An 18765-nucleotide genomic window follows, 5' to 3' on the forward strand; every position below is an offset into this window, starting at 1 on the left:
TCTCCTCCGGACACTCTCCAACAGTTTCACGTCCTTTTTGTACTGTGGTGCCCAGAACTGCACACAGTGCTCGAGGTGAGGCCGCACAGCGCAGAGCAGAGCGGGACAATCACTTCCCTAGACCAAGTGGCGATGCCGTGCTTGATGCACCCCAGGATACGGTTGGCCCTCCTGGCTGTCAGGGCACCCTGCTGGCTCACATTCAACTTGCTGTCAACCACAACCCCCAGATCCCTCTCTGCAGGGCTGCTCTCCAGCGTCTCGTCGCCCAGTCTGTACATACGGCCAGGGTTGCCCTGTCCCAGGTGCAGGACCTGGCACTTGCTCTTGTTAAACTTCATGCGTTTGGTGATTGCCCAGATCTCTCTGCAAGGCCTTTCCACCCTCAACAGAGTCCACAACTCCAAGTTTGGTGTCCTCAGCAAATTTGCTCAAAACACCTTCTAGTCCTACATCCAAATCGTTTATAAAAACATTGAAGAGGACTGGCCCTAAAATGGAGCCTTGAGGGACCCCACTAGTGACCATCCACCAGCCAGATGTGGCCCCATTTACCACAACCTTTGAGCCCTGCCCATCAGCCAATTGCTCACCCATCATGTTATGTTTTTGTTTAGCTGTATGCTGGACATTTTGTCCAGTAGGATCCTATGGGAGACTGTGTCAAAAGCTTTACTGAAATCCCAAAAGATCACATCAGCTAGTTTTCCTTGATTGACTAGATGGGTGATCTTATCATAAAAGGAAAACAAATTTGTTAAACAGGACCTACCCCTCGTGAACCCATGTTGGCTGGGACCAATGACTGCATTGTCCCCCATGTGTGCTTCAATAACTTCAAGGATAATCTTCTCCATAATTTTATCAGGCACTGACATGAGACTGACAGGCCTGTAATTGCCAGGGCCTTCTTTCTTGCCCTTCTTGAAAATTGGTACAACGTTTGCCAGCTTCCAGTCTATTGGGACCTCTCCAGATTCCCAAGACCGTTTGAAAAATAATTGAGAGAGGTCCCGTGATGACATGAGCCAGCTCTCTAAGCACCCTGAGATGAATGCCATCCGGACCCATGGACTTGTATGGATCCAGGTGGAGCAGCAAATCCCGCACACGTTCAGGGTCGGTTGGGAGTTTATCATTCCCACTGTCATGGTCCTCCAGCTCAGGGCACCCTGGGTCCTGAAGTCCATCATCAGCGTTGAAGACGGAGGCAAAGAAGGCATGAAATGTCTCTGCTTTGCCTATGTCCTTGTCTGTGAGGTGACCTTCCCCATCAAGTAGTGGACCTATGTTTTCTTTGGTCCTCCTTTTTCTGTTCACATATCTTAAAATAAAATATAAATAAATAAATAAAAACACAGAACTTTTTATTGTCTCCCACAGACCTGGCCAGTTTCAACTCTAATTGGGCTGTGGCCACACGGATTTTTCCCCTACAAACACGAACAGTGTTCCTGTATTCCTTCCATGTTGCCTGACCCTGCTTCCAGCAGCCGTACATTTTTTTTTGCGCTTAAGCTCCAGTAGAAGGTCACTGGTCAGCCCGGCCGGCATTCTTTGTACATCTTCCAAATAAGAAACAAAAACAAGGTGCATATTTGTAAATATTTTTTCAGAGCCTACCTTGTATATGCCATTTACAGCCTAAAAGATGTGTAAATCTCTCACTGATTTTGTTTCTGTTGAATCAGAAGTATTCTTGTATTTGAATTCTCATATCTATTAGATTTTATGTAATAGTATCTTCACTGAGACAAGTATTGCCACTTGTCAACAGTATGATGCAGTGAGGGTCGTGAATGCAGAGCCCTGTTTGCATTGCTAGCACATAGTGGGTTTCAGTCAAATTTTTGGCAGCTGTAACACGGACACTAAAAGAGACGGACTTAAGCCAAGCGAAGCACCTAATATTCAACTTTATCGGTGTTGAACATTGAGTCAGATTCTGGGCTGTGAGTGGTTGAACATCTTTTTATTGCTCCATAACAAACTCAGTAGACCCAGGAGGAGCCGAAGTACCATTTGGTCATGTCTGAGGTAGTCTTATAAATTAGAGGTCTGTTCTGAGCATTCACTGTAATGTCTCATTCTCGGGATTGGCAGGGTAAAAAAAAAAAAAAAAGGGCAACGTGTGGGCTCATGTGCTTCTAGGACCATTGCAGGGGCCAGGGGAAGCTCACTGCCCATGTAAAAATAAACCTGCAACACTGTGTCACATGTAGCAGGGGAAAAAGGGTGGAAGAAACAGTATTTAATTATTCAAGACCTGCAAGCTGAAAAGAGTTTCAGGATGGTGAGCTGCCAGCCAGCCAGGAGTGTCACAGCTTTGTGGGCACTCTGCTTTCCCCTACTGCCTGCTCTGGGGAGAAGGGTAGATTACATGAGTATGGGGGGAAAAAATAAATCAATATTTTCTCTTCATGCAGTTCTTCATTTTTATTTATTCTGTTTTTGTTTGCTGGGAGATCGTAAGTGTTGATCAGTGACCAAACTGATGACGTTACTTTGCCTCCTACAGAATGACAGCACTTTCAGGAGCACAGACCAAATGAGCATCAGCCCCAAATGGGCTCTCTGTGCACAGCCATGAATGTTTTCCTGCACCTCCTTGGCTGCGTGCTGTGGGACTGCTCATGATTGAGCCATTCTTCCTGACGCAGGATTTATTACGATGCTGAAGAATTTGCCATTGTCAGTCTTGCATGCTGTACCCTGTTACAGCTATGGTAGGCTTAAAAGCTGTGAAACATCACATTCATTTCTGAGATACCAGGACAGATTCACCCCCTGATGTAACCGTGCCAAGTGCTGTGGGATTATGCTGGGGATAGCTTTCAGGTCTTTGTCTCTTAGTTTGTACGTATGGTGGTGGTAGTGGTCGCTTCTGACTTGATTGTTATTGCGAGGTGGAGAAAAGAAATTTATCTAACACATCTACTGTCTGCTCGTGCTTTGGTCCCAGTTCCTAAATAACCCCATTTAGCACATGCCCCCCTGTTTGACCTGGCAACAAAAATGATGCGTTGGCATTTCTGACACCAATACTGCCTTTTTACCTGTCATCTTCCGGCTAAATTGAAGCCTCCTGTGTCACTTGTTCCTTGCTATGTTTATTTGTTTTCATCTAGTCTTCAGAGAAAAATCGAACCAGCTCTGTGTCTCTGTCTCTCTCATTACCGCCTGCGTGGGCTGGGGCCCTCTGCGTGAGATGTGGCTCCTTCCACGTCCTCAGGTGCTGCAGCTGAGCCGAGAGGTGTGCACAGAGGGTGCAGCTCTGTGTCCCGCCGCTTCCCCGTGCCCAGGCACGGAGAGGACAAGGTGGGTGGTGTGGCTGGGGCTGGAAGGCGAATCTTGCTGCAGGGCCTTGTTCTGCCCCTGTGGCTGCTGAGCCAGCTTATGCCCTTTTCCCTTTGAGCCCCGCACCCCCTCGCACGGGACCTCTTTGACAGCCGTGCTTGTGCCTCGCTTCCCGGGAGGCACGGAGGCACAGGCGAGGCTGCGCCCCGAGGCCGGCGCTCTGCGTGTCGGAGCTGCTTCTCCTGCCTTTTGTCTCTTTGCACCGCTCCAAGTGGAGCCTTGCACTGAAAGCAGTGCTGGTTCGTGGATGTGATTATGTGTACTGAAAGCGGCCCTTTTTATTCTATAAGAGCCACTTAATAAATGTCACTTATTTGGTGACTTTTGAGTGCGTGGCCTTCTTCTCATTAGGAAGTGGCTGCCAGCCCCCGCCGTGTTCTGGAGTCACAGCTGTGTGGTGGAAGAGCAGGTTTGCCACTTGCCAAAACAAGATGCTGCAGTGTTTTAGCGGTAGCTTGTGTAATACTTGACTTTCATTCTTAGTTACATCTACTTATTGCTGTGTTTGTACCATTTCGAAGTTATTATTGGATCCCACAACGTAGGACGAGGGTTCTTGTAAGAGAAGTTTCCTCTGGAGAAAACCAGGCAGCTGCGGAAGGGGAAGGTTTAGCAGATGGTATCTGTCCCTTTGCAGAGGCGTGCTGTGTGTTCCCGCGTGGCGGTGGGGAGCTGAACGGGCTGCGGGTGAGATGCTCCAGCTGAGGCGTTACCTGAGGCCGTGCTTTGTCGGGGCAGCGTGGCATAACTGCTACCCCTCTGCCTAATGTGCTCCGTGGCGGGTGGAAGGCTCCTGTTCACAGCCCACTGCTCTAGGGGCTGGCTGGGAAAGGTGGTGAAAGAGCAGTTTCGTCCTGCACCAGAGCAGCCAATTTGCAATGCTGGGTGAACCGCAATTTGTTGAAATGTTCTGAAGTTTGCAAGGTGCGTTGCGCTAAACTCCAGATCCCATGATCAAAGCAACCAATGTTCCAAGTATATAATATGTGGAAAATTAGACAAAAACATGAAGCTAATCTTGCTTCCTCATTTGGCTTGACTCTATTTATTACAATGTCATTCCTTCCTCACTTTTTTTTTTTTTCTGCTATGCTATTCAGGTTTCATAGAATCGCTGAATGGTTTGGGTTGTGCAGGACCTTAAAGCCCATCTAATTCCACCTGGTTGCTATGTGCAGGGACACCTCCCACCTGACAGGTTGCTCAAAGCCGCATCCAGCCGGGCCTTAAACACTTCCAGGGATGGGGAAATTTTAGTATTAGTTTAATACTGATCTTATAGTTTCTGAATAGCTGAGTACTTACATTACTGCCAATGACATTGTCCTGGTTTTGGCTGGAATGGAGGTTTTCTTCATAGAGGCTGGTACGGCGCAATGTTTGGGGTTTTCGATGAACATCAGTGGTATTAACACCAGGGGTTTAGCTGTTGCAGAGCAGCGCCTGCACAGCCAAGGACGTTTCTGCTCCTCACGCCGCCCTGCCAGCGAGGAGGCTCCAGGAGCTGGGAGGAGGCACAGCCAGGACAGCTGGCCCAGGCTGACCAAGGAGCTATTCCATACCATACGATGTCAGGCTCAGCAAGCTGAGGGAAAGGAGGAGGGAGGGCACTCAGAGTGCTGGCGTTTGTCTTCCCGAGGAGCTGTTGTGTGATGAGCCGTGCTGTCCTGGAAGGGGCTGAACCGCTGCCTGCTGATGGGAAGCAGCAATGAATTCCTTGTTTTGCTCCGCTTGTGCACAGCTCTTGCTCTACCTATCAGGCCGTCCTTACCTCAGGCCCCAGGTTCTCACACTTCTACCTTTGTGCTTCTCCCCCGAGCCTGCAGCAGGACGGGGAGCGAGCGGCTGGCCGGAGCCGAGCTGCCTGCCGGGTGAAGCCTCAGCGGGCCGTGCTGTCAGTAACCTGCAGCACGGGTCGCTTCGGGGAGCCCAGACAGGCTTCAGCCTTTGGTGCGGTGCTTGTGAGTGACAAAATGATCTCGGAAACTGGTATTTGTTAAAATTGCTGCCGTGTTAATCTTAGTGATACCGTGGCTTCTGCTGGCATGTGGGTTAGCAAGACGCTTCGGCTGAGAATGAGGGCAGGTTCTGCCTTCGGAGGAGTCTCAGCAAAGACCTTCTCTTACACCTTTGCTTTGAGGATTTACACCAGACAAATTTGTCCCATTTTTTCCATTGCCAGGCCTGTCTTCCAGGTGTTCTCTTATCCCCGGTTGCTCTTCTGGCCTACTTTCCATCCATGACACGTTAAAAGGTGACCAGCCATCAGTCTTGGCTAGCATCAGGAGCAAAGCTTGTGTGCCTCAGGCTTGTTCCCTGGGGAGACCAATAACTCTGTCCTGATGCCCTTGGGGTTGTCCCCCATCCACTCCCCACCACAGCATGAGCACCTTGTCCTGTCTGTCTTCCACTCCTGATAATGGTCTTTACGTGCACTTTGCAATAGCACTTCCATTTCCCTATTGCTCATCTTACTGATGAAACTAAGGCTTCGAAGGCTCAAATATGTCAGCAGTGGAGCAGTAAATGGAACCCAGATCACGTAATTCCTTCTCTTCTGCTCCTCCAAATGAATCCATGCTCTTTTTTTTTCTTTTTTTTTTTTTGGATAAATGTTTCTTCTGTAATGTACTAACAAGACATCAAGTTCAAGTACAAGAACAGAAACATGGCCAGGGGGATTTGCACTCGAGGGAGCGAGCATCTGTCCGTTTCTTTGGTGTTGGGGTAGTGGGAGCTGTCCCTGGGGATCAGAAGGGCTTCCTTCTGAAGGACAGTATTCTCTGGCAGATGCCTGGGAATTGAAGCTTGGATGGTGCTGTTCTCTGTAGTTAGTTGGAGGGTGAGAGGGCCTGCTGCAGAGTGCTCCTTGTGCCGCAGCGCTGGGCTTCTGCGAATTAAATGGGTGCCCTCTGCTGCATAAGCCCTGTGCTGGCTGCCCGTCCCATCGGAGTTACGGTCAGGCACCTTTCCCAAGAAATGCTCTCCTTAAAATTGCATTTTTGTGCTGATGATGCACTCACTTAAGATTGGATCTCTTGTGCTTGTTGCCTCCTTGAGGCAAATGCTCACTGGTGGAGCTGGGTATTGGAGGAACTGTAGGGCAGTGGCTCCTGACCACCCCTGGGACATTCATCCCCTTGCTTGGTACCTGAGAGACCATCTGAACGTTTCCTGCTCCGTGTGTGTCTCAGAAATTCTCGAGGCCATTAAGCTGGGTAATTTACATGCTTCTTGAGCCTGTGCCTAGGGAAATATATTTCACAGGTAATTTCAAATCTCCTGGTGTGTGGCAGAAGTCATTATTCTAAATAGAAAGGGGTTGGTGATGTCGTAAGCCCCATCGAGAGGACCGCAGTAACAACTGGGCTTTGTCTCTCACAGAAAAGAGTCCAGGGCAGTAGGGTGGTGGGATGTCAGGTGGTTTGGGTTTTAATGTCAATACTCACTTATAAAGCAGAAGAGAATTATCTCGTAGTCCTAGGTTTTGGTGTTTATGTGGGCCAGGAGGAGACGGGCTCTGGAACGCCGATGGGCAGATGAGCTGCCAGCTCTGGTGCTCGAGGGCCATCGTCAAAGCACAGACATCACACTTAGCGTCCAGAGGTTGAGTTTCACGTCTGGCTCTGCTGCTGAAAGTGTCTGGCTTTGGGACTACTGCTTCACCCTGTAGCTCAGTTCTCCCCTTCCAAAAAAAGGAAGACACGTTGGGAGGATTAGACGGTTCGATGTTGGTCAGTCCCCTCACAGTGACGTTTGGGCTCTTGCACCATCCACGCTGTAAGCGTGATACCGCGGTGATGAGGGGAGGGCATGTGGGCAGTAACCATGATCACTGGAGCTCGGTCGTGGGTGCACTGCTTGTTCATTAGCTTGAGGCATCTGGTGAGGAAAGGGACACAGCAGTGCCTAGGCTCCAGCAGAATTTCCTGGATACCCTTTCCTTTTCAAAGGGAAGACAGCTTGTCACACAGCAGAGTTTTCTTGCTGGGGTGGGAACCCCTAAGGTGCTTGGCACAGCATCCTTGTGCCCAAAAGTGCTCCAGTGCTGCATCCCTCATCCACAGAGCTCTCCAGGATAGGGGGTGCATCCCTTTTGGCACAAAAAGCTAGCTGCTGCTGGCGATGGGGAAAATGGTCCTGGTGGACCAATGTCCTGAGCATGTACAGCAAGGCCTGGGAGTACTTTCTGAGTAGTCCAGTGTGCTTCTACAACTGCAATTTCAATAGACTTGTGGCCTTTACAAAGGAGAGGTTGTATTTGCTTTTCCCCATGGAGGGAGGAGCGTTTGTACCAGCTAGGAGGTGACCTGTGAAAGCTGCCAGGTCCCCCCCTGCTGCTGTAGTGCTTGGAAGGACGCGGCAGCACTGGGACAAAACTGGGCTTCGTGCTTCCAGCGTCCCCGCTGCACAGCACGTCTGGGTGCCGCCTTACAAGTGGGGAGGTCCTGCAGACAGCTTTTAGATGTGTATCACAAAGTAGTGAGGTAATGGCATAAAATGCAGTAAATTATTATTTTTTTAAATGCTTTCCACCCCCACCCCTTCTTTCCTTTCACCACTGAAAGGAAGCAGTACAATGAACAGCTTCTGGAAGTGAAGGCGACTGCATGTGAAATAACAGGGTTCTGCGTGTTTGGCTGGTGAGGGATGCAATGAGTGAGCATCGCTAAGTGCTTTATAATAACAATGATTACAGCGCTCTCTTAGGAGCCAGGCATCTCTCAGGTAGGGGAATGGTGTGGAGAGGGTTGTTTAAGGTGGGGGATTTAACTAGCTAGCCATCTAGTGACAGTGACACCCAGGCAGACCCAGGGGAAGTTTGTCTTTTGTCTTGTAGTGGAGGCTCTTGGGGCAGAGGCTAACAGTATCTTTGCTTGATAAAGAGAGGTTGTAGACAAATTTGGCATAGGTCTGGCAAGTCAGTAGTAGTTCAGACTCCCTAACGTGGCTTGTGTTTTAGTGATCTGATTAATCATCGCCTGCTTAATCTGCTTCTGAGCAGCTGCAATCTGACGGGAAGGGTGGATGCTGAAAGCAGTCCTCCAGTGTCCCGCGGCTAGGGAGAGTTACCCAGCTTGCTGTTTTCAGCCTACTTATATTCTGCTGCAGCTCTTCCTAGAAGTGTGACTCTTGCTGGCAGCATCTTTGGGTGGAGCACCTCGAGTGAGTAAAAGCTCTCTGGGAAGCTCTTGGCAGCGGCTGTGGTCCGTCCTTTATTCCCTGATTGCCGCTGTGGCATACAGTCTCTCCCTCACCCTTTAAGCAGCACACTGGAGAATGGGATGACTACAATGTGTGTACTCGAAGCTCCTTTCCAGCAACCAGGGCATGGCACTTCTGTATCATGCTTAGCTTCATAGCTTGACCAGACTCTTTTAAACAAATGGCCTAAGTGAGGGCAACCATCTTGCTTTTTCCACTCTTTTCTTATTTGCATTGCCAGGAGGTGGTTGTTGTAAAGTATCCTCAAGTCCTGAGGGGCCTGGGTCAGCTCAGATAGTCGTCCTGTGGCTGAGCAATGAGAGAGGAGCACGGGATGACGCGTAGCATCTCCTCACAGAGGTGTGTGCGTGTTCCTTAGGTGACAGTGCTCTGGTGGCACGGTACGGAAACGTCGCCTGGACTTTTGTTCCAGCCGTCCCTGATGTGCTCAGCTGACAGCTGCGCTATATCTCCAGGCTGTGCAAAAAGCTCTGCTATCCCCAGCTGAAAGTGCGAATCCCGCTAGGTGCGGCTGTTTTGTCTTGTGGGGTGGTTCAGCCTCCCATCTGGTGATGAGGATTTACTGGAATGAGCAAGAAGATGCAACGGTCTATCCTACTTCTGTCTAGCTCCCAAGAGAGTCATGAATTATACACGGAATAAACAAATAACCTGATATGTCTGTCATTATATCATAAAGGACTTTAATAATTCATGCAGCTTGCAAAATCCTTACTAAGACCTACCCTCTGTAACCTTATCCTTGCAGTGGGGGATGGGATCTCTTCAGCCTCTACTCGGATTGCATCTGTAAAACAGGGAGGGAGTCGGTGAGGAGAAAGTTTTAATGATAAAACTTCATCTGTGTAATGGGTTGCAAAGAAATGTGCCAGAGTTATCAGCCATGGGGGGGGTCTCAAGGGGTTCTGAAAATGACAAGTGGCTGCACTGGGTGAAATTTATGCAGATAGCATGCTTAATAAAACGGACACCTATTCACTTCTTTATTAATTCATCGTGTTTCAAGTCCAGATTTGTGACAGGCTTTGAGATCAGGAGCCCAGTCCTAATCCTGTGCGGTGAGAGTGCAGCTGTGGTGGAACCCATGGGCTTCTGGTGCTCCTGATGTGCATCAGCAAGTGATAGAAATCTGGTTTCAGATGTAAAAGAGGAGCAAGAAAACATAGCTTTCAAAAAAGCAGGGGTACTAAGACTTTAGGTTTGCTTTGGCTCCAAAGAAAACTGCCCGTTGGTCGGGGTAGCACGTTGGTGGTATCAGCAGTTCAACTCCAGCAATGGCAGTCACGGCCTCTGGCTTACTTTGCTCATGGCACGGCCCCGCAGCTTGGCCGTGCTGCTTTTGCCACCGTCATACTGAATGTCAAAGCACCTGGACTGCCCGGTGGAGTGTCTGTTCGCAGGACTATCCTCACAGCAGCAAGAGCAGCTGGTCTGGATCTCCAGCCACGAATAGCTAATTTACTCCTGCTGTAAGGCCACCAAATTGAGTATTTCTTATGCTGCTGGGAAGCAGCTGGAGTATCCTCCGGGCACGGCAGAGGACTTCTTGCTGAGGCTGTTCTCTGCCCTGACTGAAAACAGCAAACCAGTCAGCCGTGTCAGGGTGCTCGGTTCCGCCTCCTCCTAGAGGAGGGGGACTCGGTGGCAATGTGCTGAGACCAGATTCATCCCCCTGAGACTGCGAAGACTGATTCGCGTACATCCTCCCGTGCTCGGGGGCCCTGATACGGAGGTGCTGCTGTGCGATGCTCTGACCTCCCGAGTGCCCGTCACGGGGTGGCTGTGTCGTGGGGCGGGTGGGAGGAACTGGGTGGTCCGTGGCTGTAAGAGCTTCTTGGGAAAGCAGTGTGCCTCACTGGCTGCAGGAGGTGTTTGCTGTCACTGCGTTGCTGTTTGTTCTTTTTATTGCAGTGTCGATGAGAGGCACGTGCACAAGTGTTGGATCAAAAGGATCCAGCGGCTGCGTGGTGGCCCTACGCAGCACTGCGGGGCACGTGTGCCAGCTGACGCATCCAGCGACTTCTTCCTCTTTCTCTTGGCAAATCATCTACAAACAGATTGTGATTTTCCTCAATCCTGCTCTTAACGCTTTAAATTATTCACCGAATTATCCTTTGGCCTACAGCTTCTTTGCATATCAAGTACTCAAAAACCAGCTTTTTGTAAAGTTTAACATTCAAGATACTTTAATTGGACATGTAGCTCTCGAAGTATGGTTACTGTGGTTCTCTCTCCTGCTGGGAGGACATTTCAAGTGGGCTCCTGCAGGGATCTGCCTTGGACCTAGTTTTAGTCAATATTTTCCCTAATAACTTAGGCAATGGAATGGGCGATATGCTTATAAAATTTGCAGGCGACACTGAGCTGGGAGGGTTTGGATCTACTTCGGAAGGCATTATCAGAATTCAAAATGATCTAGAAAAATTGAACGGAGAGCCTGATATCAGCAAAAATGAAATTCAGTGAAAACAAATGCAAAGTACTGCACTTAAGGAGAAATCCAATGTACAAATACAGACTAAAAAATATCTGTCTGGGTAGCAGTGTGGCAGAAAAGATCTGGAGAGTTATAGCGGATCACAAACTGAGTCGACAAAGCGCTGCTGCAGCAGAAGGGCACGTTTATTCTGCAGCGTAAAGCACTTTCCAGGATAGGACCGGGGAGGCGATGGGTGACTCCCCATGTGGCACAGTGCTGGACTTCTCTCAGAGTGCCTGATCTCAGTTTTTGGCCTGAGCTTTTGGAGGTAGGCACAAGCCGTAGGGAATCCAGAGCTGGGCAACAAAAAGGATGAGGTCTATAAAGCAGTGCAAAGGAGGGAAAGTTGGGGGGGGGGGGGAGGAACTGAGTTCGGAGGAGGAGAGAATTAAAGGGCAAAGGATGCAACAGAACAATGACTTTGCAGTTCTTAGGAGCTTGTCAGAAGAAAATTGTTTTCTGTCTGCTGTAGGTGGGGTAAGTGGAAGAGGGAATTGAGATTTAGGATGGAGAAAGTGAAGAATGGAACTGGAATAAGGTACTCTGGGAATCCTCGGCTCACCTTCAGTGGAGGATTTAAAGAACAGGCTAGACAGTGCTTCGTGTCCCAGTGCAGCTAACTGTGGAAGAAGAATTCCCAAGGGCCCTGCCATCCCATGTGTGTCTGACTGAACACCGACCATGTGTTCTGTTTCCGGAGGGAGTTTGGCCTTAGAAGTTTAATACTTCTGCTTCCCAATACAGAAATCCTGTTTAAGGAACGGTTTTCCTGTTGCCTGAAGTCTCATAGGTAGCAAGCTGGTGGTTGCTGTTGTTTTTGTCACAGGTACCTGCATGAATATTCGTGCTCGAAAATTGTTGATGAAAAATTTTCTGTACAGTTGTCAGACTGCTTTCCCTTCCCTTTTTGCCCAGTTCTGTCTATCCTTCAGGCTGAGAAAACTCCCCAGTTACCCTTCTTATTATATTGGAGTACTTTGGGGGGCATCAAACTGGGATCAGGATGGATCTGGTAGGAGGTTTGCCACTGTTTTAGAAACATGCCTTGCTATAAGAATTGGGAAGACAACAGACAGCACAAAGAAGCAGGCACAGAGGTTCGTGTCAGAGTTGAGGAAAACAAAGTAATTTGGTGATAGAGCTGAGTGGGGAAAACATTCTTATTGTCTTTTCCCTTCGTGTTTCTTAAAGATCTGCCTTTGGATATAGTTTTGATATTAATATGTCCTTTCCTTCCCTCCTATAATAATACCAAAGATCCTTTCTTATTACAGGGTAGGCCAGATGGCAGGGGTGAATAACATCTTGACAAATTTTAAGAAAATTTGCCTGCTGGTCTTGTCTTTCCAACCTCTCCTTTATAGAAACACCTGTGCACATACTTTAAATTAAAAAGGAGTCATAAAATAAGTGTGCGTGGCTTGACAATGTCTGGAAGCATGGTCAGTAATTTATGTGGTTGTTTTGTAGGCAGTGGGTAGTCTCTGGAAGTTGTATCTTAAAATAAAAAAAAATACAAATAAAACAAAGCTTGTTTTTGCTCATCACGTAAATATTAGCTGCTGGGGGGCTTTACAGCCTAGGTATGTAAGAAATGAAGGAAACACAGGGGGCAGGAAGTGTGCACATACACGCATGCACCTGTGTGCGCTGACACGTGTGCTGTTATAGGTATGGATTAAGCATCTTGAAGGGCTAAGCCCATTATAAGAAGTTCCTGCACAGCAAAAATTAGACAACACAGTAATTAATAACTGTATTAGATAGCAATATTTGGGCACTGAACCAAAGTGTATGTATGAATCAGAGTGAAACATTCTTGGCTGAACATGCTGCGTGAAGTGTAGACACTTGCACAGAACACCCTCTGAGTATAACTGGAGAAGCTTTGGGGCAGTGTATCTACTGAGCAGGTAGCTTTTTCCTCTGGTCCTTTCATGTTTGTATGAATCCGTCTCTTCTTTGGGCCAGGAAGGCAGCAAGAGAAAAGGATGGTGTCTCCTATTATTTGACTTTTTTTTAACATTCTCTCTTGCCCACAGCCAAGCTCTCCTTAGGCTGCTCCAATAAAATACAAAAAAAAAAAAAAATCTCCGAGCCCATACCTTGTTTTCTTTCCTCCCATTCCCCTTTCCCTGCGCCTCTGCAGGAAGCACCTGTGAGGGGCCAGGCGCTGCTCCAGGGGCCCTACCTGTGGGCCTGCCACACACGCTGCCCCGGCAGCAGCGGGATGATGGGGGGATCGCGGAGCCCCGTGCAGGGGTCCCCGCAGCCGCTTGTCTCACCCAGGGCACCCCCAGCACAAGTAAGGGGCTCTGTGAGCAGCGGCGAGGTGCGGGCGCCGTGGGTGCGATGCACTGCTTCCTGCCTGCTGGACGTGTCTCCTGCGCGATGCTTGCCGCAGTAAGTATTTTTGAAGCTCTGCTGCCTTTTTTTTTTTAAGCCCATTTTATCTCATCTTTAGGAAAAATCAAATATGCAAATTATGAAATCAATTAGCATTTTTGTAGTTTTCTTTGGAGAGACAGAGATAAATGGTGTTGTGTTTCCAGAAATCATTTCTGTCCCTTGTTACATGTTGCAGAAGAGGTTGTAAAATATACAGGGGAAGGAAACAATTATTAGTTTTTTTAAATGCAAGAGATAATAGCGTGTGTCCTGAATGTGCGTGGTCACGCTTATCCATATGGAGAGGCACTAGGTTGGAGGAGACCTCTGGAGAGCCTGGTCGAAGGCAGAGCCAGACAGTGTGATGGGGTCATGGATCAGCTGTGTGGGCCCCCGCTGCGGAGGGGATGGGTTGGGGGGCTGCCCGGCCACCTTGCCCGCCATTCCTGCCACGGGCTCCAGCTCAGAGACCCTCTCCTCACTACTGGGGACCTGGAAGTCCTGTCAGTTTAAAGGGGAGATGGAGCACGTGGCTCATGCAGGGGGCCTCGTGGCTTCCCGTGAGCGGAACTGCATCCAGGCCAGCGGCTTCCCAGCACGTGCATCAGCTGTTTTCTTGGTGCTTTATTGTAAATGCCACTTCACGGGAGCGGTAGGGGACTCCAGGCTGCGTGTTCTGAGGAGTTATCGCTCCTCGAGCCCTGTAATGCCACCTGAGGCGTGCAATAATGGCCCAGGAATGCAATGACTGTCATGTCTTATTGCTTACAGCTTCCATATGAGACACGCTTCAAAGCGAAATCTCCATGTTCATAATAGGCCATCAATTTCTTTACCCTCTTCATCCTTGCTACAGTCTTCTTCCATAAAATTTGAAGTGCGGCGGCTGTGGGACAGAAACAAGAGGCAGAAGGTCAACGACGACAGAATAATAACAGGGTTTACGTATTTATTTTCTTTGCAAAGGCGGTTTTCAACCCAATATATGGCAAGTGAGGTGAAAACGCAAACTCAGGATGTGGCCTGAAGAATTCCAGTCATGGACATTGCTTGGGCTACGGGGATATGGCAATGGGTCAGATACGTGCAAAACCTTTGGCAAGTGGTGTGGGTAAAGGGGTGTGCTAGCTGGAAAAAAAAATGCTCACTACCTGAAAAGCTGTCATATAACCATGCTTCTAGAAATCTGGCATGCAGAAATCCCATGCTTTTCACAGGGTGGTACACATTTATTTATGGTTAGTGGCTTCTAAAGGCTTACCAGGACTCTGAGAAACCACGGGTCAGTAAGGCTGAGAGCCAGGTAACGTAAGGCTGCACAGTTAAAGCAAGTTCCAGTCTTTCTCATGAATGAAAAATCTGGTGGCTTTTCCCTAAAATAGTGCTACTTTTTTGGGGGCAGGGGGCGGAATAAGTTGTAACGTTATTTTTGAACAAATCTGCTGACTAAGTTTAATTTTAAATCTCAGTCTGGTTGAGCACTCGGTGTCTGTCTTGCATATGCCAGCAGAATAATGCTGATGCCTCTGTCTTCCTGCATCCATAACCCTCTCTGAAGGCTTGGCTGGACACGATACTTGTGGGGATGTGAGCAGTTGTTAGTGTTGATGGATACAGGTCGAGATGGGCTGCAGTTGTTGTGTGACGTGGTGGTGTAGGTTCCTGGAGGGAGCTGGCACAGGCAAGTGTCACCGAGTGGCAGGATCGTACCCAGAGCTGGAAGCGAAGGGAAGGCGTCAGCTCCGTAAGTCCTCAGCAGGGCTTCTTTGACCCGTGGCTGAGTGTGGGCATATAATTGATTTATTTTTTTTTTGGCTTACTGGATAAACTGGGGAAAAAAAGAGCTCATAAAATCACTTGTGGTGCTTCAAGGCATATTTTAAAATGAATGACTTATATAGAAATAAATAATATGGGGGAAAAATACTTCAGGAGACTTATGAGTAACTTTGGCCAACCTGAATAAACCTTGGATAGCAAATAAAATGTTTGACTGGAGAGGGGGAAAAAAATCCACCTCACCCAGCTCTGTTTGTGACCCTTCGTCTTTACACTGACAGTCCCTGGGCTTTGCTTTCTCTCCTTTGGATGAAAGGTGGGCTGGCTGGCTTCTATACCCGTCATCCTGTGTGCATTTCCTCTCCTCCCCAGTAAAGCTCCAACGGAAAAAGACAACGTCACCTCTGCAGAAATGTTAGAAATGAAGTAAGTTATGCTGGTAAATGCTGAAGTTTTGGAGCGTGCGGTTAAATTTTGGTTTCATCCGTAGCCTCCGTTGTTATTAACTGGCCTGTGTAGCGGTCTGCTGGTCCCTCCTGTCTGCCTTTTGTCTCCTCGCTTCCCACCAGTGATGCTTCAGCCCTGCTTCGAGTGTCAAGTTGACGGTTGTTTCTGCTCTGGTATTTTTGCCTAGCTTGCTCCATTTCGGGACAACGCTGTGTAATTAGGAGTCCTCTGTGTCCTCGCTTCTTAGTTGTTTCTTTGCTTCTTGACCTCCAGGAAAGCCTCTCCAGTGGCTTCGCAGGGCTGAGGAGTGCACGTACACTGTCTGGGGAACTTCTCTTGGTGTGGAGAGTGAAAACATTCTGTGAACTGATGGAAATTGCTGCTCTGCTCCCTCCCAGCTTCTCCTTGCCCATGTAATCCCTTTGCCATGATGCTGGCCTTACCTTCTGTCCCTGTAATTCCTTCGCTACTTTGTCCGTTGCTGTGTTTAGGGATGAATGTTGCTGTGGAGAAAGCGCTGGCTGTGGTAACAAGTGGGGTAGAGGCAATCCAGCATCGCTCTTCCAGGCCAGATGGGAGATTTGACATTTGTGTGGCCAGGGGCTGGAGTCTGGAAATCTCATTAAAAGGAGGAGGGTTATCGAGTTCTGGGGCTTTAGGAGAGTGGGTTTGCTGTTGCTTTAACTTGATGTCACTGCTGTAAGCGAAAATCTGTGTGGCTGACTACGCGGGGGTGTCGTGCGTGTCGGAAGGATTGCTGTGCAGGGGTCGGGGTGGAGGGACCGAGGAGGTCCCCACAGGGGATCTGGCAGTCACTGCCCGGCTCAGCTGGCGCTGCACCGAGGCCCGAAGCAGCCCCCACGTGCCGCAGCAGTGATCTGTTGCTGCGCTGGGACGGGCGCCTCTCGTCCCGCATCCCTGCTGCGGCAGCGAGCTGTCTTCTGCAGCGGGCGCCGCAGCACTTTGACCTCCTTCATCGCTCCGGGCTTAAGTAATTAGCTACTGCAACCGTTAATATACGAAGGAAAAAAAATACGCTTTGCAATTTTTGTTGTACTGCTTCTTCCCTCTTCTCTCTGCGGTGCCTTCTGCATACGTTGTTTTGGCGTCCTGAAGCTTATAACCTGCCCCAGCCGTAGCTCTCAGAAGCCGCGTGTTCTTGGTATTCTGCCCGCAGCCGGTGCTGCAGGAACAGAGCAGTTACCTTAGCTGAGGGCACTGATTTCCTCCCTCTCCCTTTAATTACCTTGCTTATCTACTGAGTGTCAGGGCTCTGACTTTCTCTTTCTTTCTTTCTCTCCCTTTCCTCCTCTCGTTCTCTCTGTCTCTTGCAGTATGCAGTACTGGGCCAGAAGGCTGGAGCAGGAGATTGATGGAGTGATGAGGATATTTGGTGGAGTCCAGCAGCTCAGAGGGGTAAGCTGTCCGTCTTTTACCTGTGCTGCCTTCCTCATAGCAATGAACATTCTCATCTGCAGAAATCACCTGTGTGAATACTTGCAGCAAGTCACCTCTCAGCTCACTCCGTGTGCAGGGGCATGGCTGGCTGTGCTTCTGGTTGCAAGTTGATTCGACGCCTTCATCAAGCGTGTGGCTGTGCGTGTGTTTTGCATCTGTCTGTTTCTCTAAGGCTGCATGTCACCGCTATCTGAGCATGTACCTGTGTTTCTATATGGCACACTAACTGCATCTTCCACCCAGCCATTCTCCAGGGACTGAAGGTAGTTTAATTTGTGTTTTAGTTCCAAACTTTGTTGACAAAGAAGGAAGCGTTCAAAGGATAATTTTGACGAGCCGTTGAAAGTTCTGCATTTCTGAATATAGATTGCAGGTAAAGCTGTAGCTCCTGGCTTCTGTCTTCAGGCGCCACAGAACAGAATGGATGCCGTCCCCTGCCTCCTGCTCCCACCTCTGGCTTAGCGCGGGGCCTGGCTGCAGCAGGTGGCAGGAGCCGGATCTGTCGCACGTCCTGGCAGTGATGGCTCGGAGCTGGGCTGGGGCAGTGACAGAAGGATTCTGTTGTGCTCTGTGAGACTTGTGGTGCAAAGGGTCTTTAGGATCCCACTGGGTTCCCCTTCCCAGCACTGTTGTCAAGCTTAGCTATTTTGAAATGGAGTAAATTGAAATTAGGGTGAAAACACTAAAAGTAGTTGAAATTAGGGTGAAAAAACATGGAGGGCACTTGTATTTTCTCATGGCAGTGGCACATTCTTCTTAAAAGCCAGTGGTTTGTGGGCCTCTCGCTTTCTTACACCAGTAGCTGTACTGGTTTCAACAGAGTTGTTCATGTTCTATACTGTTGGTTGTAATCCATTGTCTAAACGCAGAAGTTGCACTGGTTTCTTTTAAATGCATTTTAAAATGAGTTTAATTGAAGGCTTGCAAAACTCTTCATAATTCATCCATTCATTTACATTCATATTTGAGCTTCAGAATGGTTTATCTGGGTTTCGCTTGCATTCGTTTCCCTGGAACTGATACAAACTTCATGTGCAGCGTGGAGAGCATGTACACCATTTTGGTTTTACCAAATCTTTTTGATTGTATTTGTGCATTTGCGCAGCACAGTTTGCATGTTGGCAAGGTGTTAGAATCGGAGCCGAGGATGCAAATTTTCCAGGCAGTGCATAGGCACAACAGGCACCATACTCTTTAGCAGAGCACATTTAAAAAAAAAAGAAAAAGCTACTACACTTTGTAAATGTCCTCTCTTACAATTTATTCTTATTAGCTTTGATTTTGCTCCTTTGCATGTTAAATAGGTGTATCATGTAATTTTTTTAATGCTGTAATTAAATAGAAATTACACCTCCAATTTGCCAGCACTTGACTCCTATTGGCCAGTCAGTCAATTACAGGTAAGAGAGCTTCCCACTTTTTCTGCTTAATTCTTCTGGTAGAACATAGTGCATCACTGTAGTGGATTAACACAAGATAAACTGACATCAGAAGGACTGAAGTTTTTGGTTTTTTGTCTTTTTTAACTTTTTTTGGAACCTTCCTCTGAAGTGAGGAGCTGTGCACAGTTACTGTATCTGTTGAATGCATAAACCACCAGAAGCCAAGAAATAAGCTACTGAAAATTCTAA

General features: G+C 48.4%; 1 protein-coding gene across 4 annotated transcripts in view; it reads left to right on the forward strand.

Annotated features, from left to right (window-relative positions):
- The window catches only part of CACNA2D2 (calcium voltage-gated channel auxiliary subunit alpha2delta 2), a 194394-nt gene that overhangs the window by 7981 nt on the left and 167648 nt on the right, over positions 1 to 18765 (forward strand). For all 4 annotated transcript variants that reach the window (XM_080606304.1, XM_080606306.1, XM_080606305.1 and 1 more), the window contains exon 2: positions 17011 to 17092. In XM_080606304.1, the coding sequence (XP_080462430.1) occupies positions 17011 to 17092 (82 nt within the window). The remainder of the gene's footprint in view (positions 1 to 17010; positions 17093 to 18765) is intronic.

The sequence above is a fragment of the Anser brachyrhynchus genome, assembly GCF_964034855.1.
Source record: "Anser brachyrhynchus genome assembly, chromosome: 10".
Classification (NCBI taxonomy): Eukaryota; Metazoa; Chordata; class Aves; order Anseriformes; family Anatidae; genus Anser; species Anser brachyrhynchus.